General features: G+C 39.8%; 1 protein-coding gene across 2 annotated transcripts; it reads left to right on the top strand.

Annotated features, from left to right (window-relative positions):
• Positions 1-202: 202 nt before the first annotated feature.
• FAM151B (family with sequence similarity 151 member B) lies at positions 203-9,815 on the top strand. Of its 2 annotated transcripts, XR_014142683.1 has the most exons (4): positions 203-394; positions 5,442-5,659; positions 8,028-8,188; positions 9,436-9,552. XR_014142683.1 is itself a non-coding variant. In XM_081811550.1 (3 exons), exons 1-3 carry the CDS (start codon positions 240-242, stop codon positions 9,579-9,581), a joined length of 519 nt encoding a protein of 172 aa, XP_081667676.1. In that variant the 5' UTR covers positions 205-239; the 3' UTR covers positions 9,582-9,815. The 2 variants fall into 2 exon arrangements, 1 of the variants encoding a protein (XP_081667676.1); XM_081811550.1 differs by lacking the exon at positions 8,028-8,188 and having other exon boundaries at positions 205-394; positions 9,436-9,815.
• Positions 9,816-10,967: the final 1,152 nt, after the last annotated feature.

The following is a 10,967-nucleotide window of genomic DNA, read 5'->3' as shown; positions in this document are numbered from 1 at the left end:
ATTTTAACAATAGCTTAAGAGCTGTATGATCTACAGAAAGGCATTTAACTCTTCACCTGTTTGCTCATCTGTGAAACAAACAACCATATGAAGGCCTAGTACGGTACCTGGTACTTAGTAGTTATTCAGTAAATGTTAGTTTTTATCTTCCTCAAAAGGCTACTGGACATGACATCTTCTTCAGTCCCTATTTTATTAGCGTTAACTTAAGTTCTTTTATTTGGACAGGCACTGCTCACATGATAGAGGCCGATGTCCTTCTTCCAAGTGATGGATCAGAATATAGCCAACCAATCATGGCCCATCCTCCTGAAACAAATAGTGATAATACTTTACAGGAATGGCTGACTGCAGTTATAAAAAGCAGTAAAGGCATCAAGCTGGATTTCAAGAGGTATTTGTATAAACATTTTCAGTCTTTTAGTTGTCAGAGAGTAACAACGAAATTAAAAGATTAATAGCTTCATATATCTGTGCTTGACTAACTTTATACTTTAAACTGAAAATGGAATTGCAAACTAATATGTTTCAAGAAGGGACCTAAGACCTATTGAGTTGGTTGCTTAAATTGTTTCTTAGGAACCCTTTGAGGCTAAAATTAAGTTCATTTTTACAAAGGAATTTATCATAAGTGACCATTGTGATAATAGAATGGTAAATTTAAAATGCTACTTTCATTAAAAGTAGTCCGAGGGGAGGGCGCCTGGGTGGCTCAGTCATTAAGCGTCTGCCTTTGGCTCAGGTCATGATCCCAGGTCCTGGGATTGAGGCCCACCTTGGGCTCCCTGCTCTGCGGGAGGCCTGCTTCTTCCTCTCCCCACAACCCCTGCTTCTGTTCCCGCTCTTGCTGTGTCTCTCTGCATCAAATAAATAAATAAAATCTTAAAAAAAAAAAAGGTAGTCTGAGGGAAACCTGGGTGGCTCAGTCAGTTAAGCATCAGACTCTTGATTTTGGCTCAGGTCATGATCTCAGGGTTGTGAGATCAAGTCCCAAGTTGTGCAAAGTGCTGGGCATGGAGCCTGCCTAAGATTCTGTCTCTCCCTCTGCCTACCCCCCACTCCCCCTCTTAAAAAAAAAAAAAATCGTCTGAGAGAGAGAGTTGGTAGTAGTTTGGATAGTTAATGCTTATCCTACTTGATTTATGTTATATTTGTATATGGAGAATTATCTAAAAGTCTTTCAATAACCCAAGAGTTCCTTATAAATAGTATTTTGGAAGCATTGACAATGAAGAGCAAGACTAAGTGTTATTTCCTTTTCTTTGGCTGTCATGGAAAATTTTACTTTTGTGGTATTTTGGCAGTGTAAAAATTATAGATAAAGCCAGGAATATAGTGTGATATCACAAAAGCTCACCATAAGTCCCATGAAGGTGACTGCTACGAAGATCTAGGATTTCGGGCACCTGGGTGGCTCAGTGGGTTAAGCATCTGCCTTCGGCTCAGGTAATAATCCTAGGGCCCTGGGATTGAGCCCCGCATCAGGCTCCCTGCTCAGTGGTGAATCTGCTTCTCCCTGTCACTCTCCCTCTCCTCCCAGCTTGTGTTCTCTCTCGCTCACTCTCTCTCTCAAATAAATAAAATCTTTAAAAAAAAAGAAAAGAAAATCCAGGATTTGTGGTAAACCTACCTTATCTATGAACAATATTTTTAAATTGAATATTCTCAAGAAATTAATAAAGATTTGGAAATCTTACTTACAGAATTATTAAGGTGACTCTGTTTGTTGTAGGGCTAAATATACCAGTAAACCTCATTACACTCTTGGTAAATGAGAGAGCTTTTTTTTTTTAAGATTTTATTTATTTATTTGAGAGAGTGAGTGAGAGAGAGCACAAGCCAGGAGGAAAGGAGACGGAGAAGCAGACTCCCTGCTGAGCAGGGAGCCCCTATACGTGGCTCAATGCCAGGACCCTGGGATCACAACCTGAGCCGAAGGCAGGCGCTTAACCGACTGAGCCACCCAGGCCCCCCCAGAGAGAACTATTTTAAGATCTTAAAGCACTTAGAGTGGTGAATGGCCCAACACTACTTTATTGACAAAGAGACTTAGTCCCAGAAAAGTTAAATAATTGACCCAAGAACAATAGCTGAACTTGACAGCTGAGCTAGGACGAGATCCCAGGTTTCCTGGAGCTAGTTCAGTTTTCTCTGTACCGTGAAATAAAGCATTTGATCTTTAATGTTTGGTAACTCAGAGTTTTAGCTATCCTTTTCATGTGTATGTTTACTATTCCCCATTGAATTGTTCTCTCTGATACATTCTTTGGCTCCTCACTAGTCAGATCAACTCATTCGTTCCTAGCAGCTACCACACACACATGAGCTGAGCCACTAAGAAAAGGATTTTGCAAAGTTTTTGGTCATAACATATTTGAAGGGGAATGAATTTAACTAACAGTTATATGAACATGTATACTGTGTCAGACACTTTTCTAAGAGCACTGAATGCGTTAATTCATTTAATACTCAACAATCCTGGGAGGCAGCTTATTGCTATTATCCTCACTTCCAGATGAGGAAACAGAGGCAGAGTAGGAAGTAGACTGCTTGTTGTCACATAGTTGGTAGGAAATCTACCAGCCTGGCTGGAGAGTTCTCACTGTGAACCAGAACTCTGTACTACCTCTGTTAACAGGAGCTGATGGACCTATTAGTCAAATTTTACTAGTTCTTATTTTATGCCTCTAAGTTATTTTGTTTGGTATACAAATAATAACTAAGTACTAAAATTTTATCTGGAACATGGTATGTTATTCTTTGAAGTATACATTATATGTTGCTGTTGGGCAAAATACATCCTCAGTCTTTTTTTTTTTTTCCCCAAAAGTGATATGGCTTTTCCTCAACATTTACTCTTCAAGAAGAATTTTATCGTTGTTTTGTCAACTTTCTGTTCCAGAAATATAAAAACTACAACACAAAAAGTTTTATTTTCTTTAGTAAGGTTTTAGGTTTTTCTTAATATAGGTTTTGTTTTCTTATTTAAGTTATTGATAAGGGAAAGTAGCATTAACATAGTCTATATTAGCAGTAATTAAAATATTTACATATAAAAATAGAATACGTATATTAAATTGTTTTTCATTATGTTCTGTGTCGTAACTCCTTAGGTTTAACTGCACGGTGCTTTGCACATAGTAGACACTTCATATACGCTGGTGTAATTTCAATTTTGGGGAGAATATGCTGTCTGCTGATGTTAACCAGTAGTAAACCATTATTGAACAGCCCTATATCACCTTACTAAATTGAGAAAGCCTAAGAATCTCCCCCCCGAATGTAAACTGGAAATTAGTGTTTAACCGAACCTCCACAGACACCAAATTTCTTAAGAAATCAGAATTCTTTCTGGAAAAAGAGATGTTGGTGGCAGACGTGCATGGATTAGTTCAGGTTTTCCTCCTCTTCCACCATGAAGAGCAGAACCCCACAGGAACCTGGCTGCTGCTGCAGGACTTGCAGACAAGCAAGCTTTGGAGTCACAGGTATAAGTTGCTTGCTACCAAAAATGGGGGTGCCAGATCTTAGAATTGTGGGTTTTAACATGGCACTGATTTTGATCAAGGCAAAAAGCGTTTGAGACAGAGAAATGACAGCATCTGAATTAAAGTCTGCAAGGTCCAGCATTAGAGTTTAGTAATCCACTAACATCTAGGGCCTCCATTTCAGAGGGAGAAGAATGAACAAAAAGAAGCTCACTACATGGGAGCAGTGACAGGCTGGAGGCTGGCTTCCTCTGGTTTTAATGAGCAGTATCCTTGCTCACTAATAAATATGACCTAATAAATAATGAGGTTATCAGTTTCTCTTCTTAGAGTAGGAGGCCTGAAAGGAGTGAGTTGAAGAGTGGTGGAAACATAGGCAGGAGGACTCAATCCCTTAAGAAAGATGGAAATGTGAGGAGAGGGTACTGAATGTTCTCCCCTCCAACAGCCATCTCCCCAAGTCAGCCTCCCACTGTAGTAGTCATTAAAAGCTAATTTTCTCAGAAGCAAACTTAGGCCTTAAAGGTTCAGAAGAGATTCAGAATTATAAGTAGTGTAGTAGTCCAGTAAAGTTTGTGTATTTATTTTTAAAAGTAAAATTTATGGGGGCACCTGAGTGACTCAGTTGGTTAAGTGTCCAACTCTTGATTTTGTCTCAGGTCATGATCTCAGGGCCCTAGGATGGAGCCCTGCATTGGGCTCTGCTCTCAGCAGGGAGTCTGCTTGAGGATTCTCTCTCCTCCTCTCCCTCTGCCCCTCCCCTTGCTCCCTCTCTCTCTCTCTCTCTCTAAAATAAATAAATAAATATATCTTAAAAAATAAGTAAAATTTATGTAGGCTGATTAAAACCTTACTGTTTCAAAATCCATAGATGTCAGTTAGAATAGATGTACAGAAAAGTAAAAAGAGCTTTTTTATTTAAATAGTAACTAAAGGGGTACTTGGGTGGCTCAGTTGGCTGAGTGACTGCCTTTGGCTTGGGTTGTGATCCCAGGGATTGGGCCCTACATCGGTCTCCCTGCTCACTGGGGAGTCTGCTTCTCCCTCTCCCTCTGCCTGCCACTCCCCTTGCTTGTGCTCGCTCGCTCTCTCTCTGTCAAATGAATAAATAAAATCTTAAAAAAAAAAATAGGGTGCCTGGGTGGCTCAGTCGTTAAGTGTCTGCCTTGGGCTCAGGTCGTGATCCCAGGGTCCTGGGATCCAGCCCCGCATCGGGCTCCCTGCTCAGCGGGGAGCCTGCTTCTCCCTCTCACACTCCCCCTGCTTGTGTTCCCTCTCTCGACACTATCTCTCTCTCTCTGTCAAATAAATAAATAAAATCTTTATAAATAAATAGTAACTAAAATATAGTTGTCTCTAGTTTCTAGAAAAGATGTTTATGAAATGTATAAAAGCTTTAAGAGGATGTTATAATTTTATACTTTGCAATCAGTTTTAGAAACATATTTATGCATCCAAATTTAAAAGAGTACATGAAGGAAAAGAGGCTCTTTTCTCTAGGGTTATGAGTCAGTATTAGAGACACAGTGCCTGGGTGTACTGTAGGTATTTTCATAAATGTGAATTTTCAGGTTATGAGTATATCTAATTTTTAAGTCTTATTTATACATTCTCTAATGAGTGAATATTTATGTCTTTTCTTAAATTATTTTATACTGAGTGTTCCTAATACAGAGTTTTGAAACTTCAGCCTGTCTACAAGTAGTGGCATTATTCATGTATTTATAGAACCTTTAAGGTATCCTCATGAATAATAAGTATAAATCAACATTTTGAGACACGGCATATGTTAACTTTCTCCTCTGGTGCTATATGATCTTTGATTTTATTTAATTCAGGCCTTATCATATTACACTTTTGTTAGGAAGTTGAAAACATTGAAACCACTAGTCTGAAAGAACTTTTTACTTTTACTTTAGGAATACGTCTCATTGACAACACCTATGTTTTTAGTCTGGCAGCTGTAGAACCATCCATGATGCTCCTGGAGAGTGTGAAGAGGCATCTGAAACGTCCTGTGTGGATTAATGCTGATATTCTTCCGGGTCCAAATGGAAATAGCAGGGTAGTGGATGCAAAACCTTTTATAGACATGGTAACATCCTTCTTTCCTGATGTGACATTTTCTCTGGGTTGGACAACAGGATGGCATCCTGAGAAAGTCAATGAAGGTAATGATTTTTAAAATGTATTTCTTATTGGTCAAATTAAAATCCACTCAAAATATAAAAATAACAGGTTTAAATACAAAACCAAAAACTTATTCCACAATCTAAGAGCCTAATGGAGATAAAGGTCTGGCCCTAAAGGCATCTGTATGACTCTTTCGTTTATTTCAGATAGACTGCATTTGTTGGTGACAGTGTGTCACCAAACTTCAATGGGAAATTTGCATGGTCTAGATTAACCAAAGCCGCCTCTATAAACTTTAAACAAATCCTGAGTTGGTCTCTTTGAACTTGCAAAACATCGTATACTTTTTTTTTCTTTTACCTTGGAGCAAACTTCCAATGTCAGATGAAAGATAAAGTAGTAACAAAAACTTCTCCGGTGATGTGAGGCCAGAAGTTGGGGGAGTGTTGTTGAAGAGCACAAGTTCTACTCCATGGACACTGAAAGGGGCTCCACAAGTAGACTGCTAGTTTCCTCTCTTTCCTGGACAGGGGAGTGGGAGGCCATGAGACTCTTCTCTAGGCTGGATCCCTTCTTTCCTTTCACCTCTTCACTTCAGGATCGACTTGACATTCAGCTTCTTTTTCCTGGTTGAAACTGCTTATGCTATTTGGGTTCATCTTTTTATTTCTTCATATATCCCTAGGCAGTGATTTACAGGTAAACAGCTCGTAAGCAATCAGATGCTCTGGAGCACCTGTCCACATGGTAAAAATAAATTAAGAAGGTATTTAGAGCCTATGGAGATGTTAGTCTTTATCCTGTGTTCAGGGAATTCATCTTTTACTTATTGTCAATAATTGGGTTTTTTTTAAAGATTTTATTTATTTATTTGACAGAGGGAGAGAGCATAAGCAGGCGGAGCGGCAGAGGGAGAAGCAGGTTCCCTGCTGAGCAGGGAGCCCAACATGGGGCTTAATCCCAGGACCCTGGGATCATGACTTGAGCTGAAGGCAGAGGCCCAACCGACTGAGCCACCCAGGCGCCCCTGCAATTATTGTTTTTAGATGTTAACTTTTTAGTCCAACATAAGATTAGAGTAACTGCTATCTAGTGAGTAGTGACATTTAGGTTCTAACCCTCTGGGCCAGCAATTGATGTGATTGAGACAAAGAATAATATGCTTTACCATAATTCTAATTTTTTAATCATTTTAATTTTTATTAGTTTCATTAAGGAATATTGCTTATACTTCAAGGTGTTTAAATAAGGTAAACTAGAAATAGTTTAGTAACTTCCTTACTGACTCTAAACTCCTTTTGTCACTGTTTAGTATAATTCTGGCTTAACCTCAAGCTTTAACTGAATTAGACTATATCTGGATTTTGAAGTCATTTTGGTGTTGAATGTGTCCAGGCTGCTTTTTTCCCATTGCCCTCTTGTCATTACCAACATGTGCTTTATGCTTCCTTATTTCTTATGTCACAGATTTTGGGGGGAGCTGTGCATGCGAGTGGGGGGAGGGGCAGAGGGAGAGGGAGAGAGAGAATCCCAAGGAGACTCCATGCTGAGCTTGGAGCCAGATCTCACAACCCCGAGATTGCAACCCAAGCAGAAATCAAGAGTGAGCTGCCCAACTGACTGAGCCACCCAGGCACCCCTTATTTCACAGATTTAGAAAAGAGTTTATAAATTTATAGTCACGTAAATACAGCTTCTGTTAGCAATCCCTTTTTCTAATTACAAAGATACGGTTTTTCAGATTTTCAAGGAAAGCAGAACATTGCCCTTCTTTCATGAGGAATTTAGCTGCTAAACTAACATATTCACATAGGCTTTCTATAAAATATTCCTTTTTTTAAAAAAAAGATTTTATTTATTTATTCATGAGCGACAGAGAGAGGCAGAGGCAGAGGGAGAAGCAGGCTCCCCGCGGAGCAGGGAGCCTGATGCAGACCTCCATCCCAGGCCCCTGGGATCATGACCTGAGCCGAAAGCAGACACTTAACTGTCTGAGCCACCCAGGCACCCTCCTTTTTTTTTTTTTTTTTTTAAGATTTTATGTATTTATTCATGAGAGACAGAAAGACAGAGAGAGAAAGGCAGAGGCAGAGGGAGAAGCAGGTAAAATATTTCTTTATTTACCAATATTTTTACAGCCTGTTTTTGATAGAGGCTGTTATTTATTTATTTATTTATTTATTCTGCAGGGGAGGGGCAGAGGGAGAGGGAGAGAGAGTCTCAAGCAGACTCCACGCTGAGTGCAGAGCCCAGTGTGGGGCTCAGTCCTACAACCCTGAGATCACCACCTGAGCAGAAACCAAGAATCGGGCACTTTAACCCACTGCATCACCCAGGGACCCATGTGCCCCATAGAGGCTGTTATTTTGAAAATATAATTTTTTTCTTTCTTTCTTTTTTTTTCAGAGACAGACAAAGAGGGGAGAGGCAGAAGGAGAGGAAGAGAAAGAATCCCTAGCAGGCTCCACACCCAGCGCAGAACCTGATGAGGGGCTCAGTCTCACAGCCCTGAGATCATGACCAGAGCTGAAATCAGGAGTTGTCGCTCAACCGACTGAGCCACCCAGGTGCCCCCCAAAATATAAATTTTTTCCCAAAGCCTTTATAAACAGGCAAGTGTGTTTTCCAGTCTCTTAACATGATTTAAAACCCATATATAAAAGTCATTTTTGGGATGCCTGGGTGGCTCAGTCAGTTAAGCATCCAACTCTTGATTTTGGCTCAAGTCATCATCTCGGGGACATGGAATCGAATCCCATGTCAGGCTCCATGCTAAAAGCATGGTCTGCTTGGGATTCTCTCTCTCTCCCTCTCCCTCTGACCCTCCCACCACTCACATACATGCTGTCTCTCTAAATAAATAAATAAAATCATTAAAAAAAATGAAGGACATTTTTCTATTTCCACTCTAATCCAAATAGTTTGGACTAGCCAAAAAATAATCATGAAGATAATTATTTCTTAAACATCTACTACCTAGCAGGCATCTTTCTGTTGGAAAAGAATACTTAAGTAACACAATAGGAAATCTAAGTTTATTTATTTACCTTTTTAAAAAGATTTTATTTATTTGAGAGAGACACAGAGCAAGCATGAGCAGGGGAAGGGGCAGAGAGACAAGCAGACTCCGCACTGAGTGTGGAGCCCAACGTGCTCAATCCCAGGACCCTGAGATCAGGACCTGAGCTGAAGGCAGATGCTTAACCAACTGAGCCACCCAGACACCCTGGAAAATATGTTTATAGAGAATATTAATGAGGCAGATAGGGGCGCCTGAATGGCTCAGTTGGTTGGGCCTCTGCCTTCGGCTCAGGTCATGATCCCGGGATCCTGGGATTCAGCCCCTCATCAGGCTCCCTGCTCAGCAGGGCGTCTGCTTCTCCCTCCTGCTGTTCTTGTGCTCCTGCTCACTCTCTGTCTCTCTCTCCCTCCCAAAGAAATAAAATCTTAAAAAAAAAAAAAATGAGGCAGATATACCTAAGGGAAGAGTCTTAGAATCTTTAAGATAAACATAGTGTCAAAATTTGCTTATTTTGTGCTTGAGAGATTAGTAAAACCTTTTTTAATATTTTAACCTTTTATTATTTTGCTCTAGGTCACTTGTAGCATGATTTTAGACTTGATTTTTTGTCTCTATTTTCCATTCAAAATATTTTCATGTATTAAGTGGTATTTTAATTCACTCTGAATCTAAATAGAACTTTTAATAAAATACCTATAAATTACCTACTCATAGGTAATTTAATTTAGTTTTTTATTTAACTGACTTTTAGGATGCCAGTTAGAAAAATTGAATTTCTTTCTTTCATTTCAGGTTACAGCTGGACAATGGTGAAAGAAATGGAATATATATGTAAGGAGCTGAAGCAGCCTGTAACATTTCCTGTCAGAGCAGCATTAGTCAGGCAGTCCTGTTCTCAGTTACTCTGGCTGTTAAAGAAATCAAACAGGTACGTATAAGTTTAACAAAATATCATGTGCCTGTGAGTATATGTGAGAAAGAGACAGAGGATGAAAACTGATTATGTAAAGACAGTGTGTGGGGGCCCTGGGGTGGCTCAGTCGGTGAAGCGTCTGCCTTCGGCTCAGGTCATGATCCCAGGGTCCTCGGATCGAGCCCCACATCGGGCTCTCTGCTCGGCGGGGAGTCTCCTTCTCCCTCTGCCCCTCCCCCCTCCACTCATGCTCTCTCTCTCTCTCTCAAAAATAAATAAATAAAATCTAAAAAAAAAAAAGTAAAGACTGTGTGAGCAAAAGATGGAGACAGAGAGAATGAGCACTGATTGTGTAAGCAAACATACTCCCTCACTTGAATGAAGCTCCTGATGAATCTTCACTTACAGAACATCATGTCTTTTACCTCTATTCCTCACAAATTTTCTGAACACAGTAGGTGCCTAGTAAATGTCCTTTTTCTATTATTTTATACATTCTCAAAAAGTGTTTTTTTTTTTTTTTTAAAGATTTTATTTATTTATTCAACAGAGAGAGACACAGCGAGAGAGGGAACACAAGCAGGGGGAGCGGGAAAGGGAGAAGCAGGCTTCCCGCCGAGCAGGGAGCCCGATGCGGGGCTCGATCCCAGGACTCTGGGATCATGACCTGAGCCGAAGGCAGACGCTTAATGACTGAGCCACCCAGGCGCCCCATTCTCAAAAAGTTTTAAGTTGATAAAATAGTTTCTCTTTGAGTTCTATCTTAATTTCTGAAGTTTTTTCCATATAAAAGTTTTATCATTTTAATATGTAATAAAAAATTAGTTGGACCACCTATTAAATACTAAAAGATATTATAAATGTACAGATACTGAAGCAGTTTTGATACTATCTTTTTAATATACTAGTCAGTAGAGCAACAGGGAAAATCTAGAAATAAACCCAAATCTATCATGGAAATTAGTTTAGGAAAAGCTGTCATTTCAAATCACTGGTGCAAAAGTTTAGTATGGTATGTGAGAACAGGCCACCTGTGCAGAAAAAACTGGCAACTTTCGTAATCTTTCTTCCAAAATAGGGGCACCTGGGTGGCTCAGTCGTTAAGCGTCTGCCTTCTGTTCAGGTCATGGTTCCGGGGTCCTGAGATTGAGCCCCACATTGGGCTCCCTGCTTGGCAGGAAGCCTGCTTCTCCCTCTCCGCGCCCCCCCCACCCCCCAGCTTGTGTTCCCTCTCTCGCTGTGTCTCTCTCTGTCAAATAAATAAAATCTTAAAAAAAAAAATCTTTCTTCCAAAATAAATTCCAAATGAATTAAAGACTTGAAAATCAAACATTAAATACATAAAGAAAAAATATGATATTTTATATAGTTTCAGAATGGAGAAGACCTTTCTTAGTAAGGCACAAATCAA

The sequence above is a fragment of the Leptonychotes weddellii genome, unplaced genomic scaffold, assembly GCF_054177405.1.
Source record: "Leptonychotes weddellii isolate Sample4059 unplaced genomic scaffold, ASM5417740v2 HiC_scaffold_832, whole genome shotgun sequence".
NCBI lineage: Eukaryota > Metazoa > Chordata > Mammalia > Carnivora > Phocidae > Leptonychotes > Leptonychotes weddellii.
The sequence above is the reverse complement of the archived record's forward strand: the minus strand, read 5'-3'. Positions and strand labels throughout refer to the sequence as shown.

Bases quoted from the DNA above. Each gene is read 5' to 3' on its own strand.
- FAM151B (XM_081811550.1), top strand. From the start codon at position 240: ATGATAGAGGCCGATGTCCTTCTTCCAAGTGATGGATCAGAATATAGC. The intron at 395-5,441 runs GTATTTGTATAA...CTATGTTTTTAG, and splicing joins ATCAAGCTGGATTTCAAGAG to TCTGGCAGCTGTAGAACCAT. The intron at 5,660-9,435 runs GTAATGATTTTT...CTTTCATTTCAG, and splicing joins TCCTGAGAAAGTCAATGAAG to GTTACAGCTGGACAATGGTG.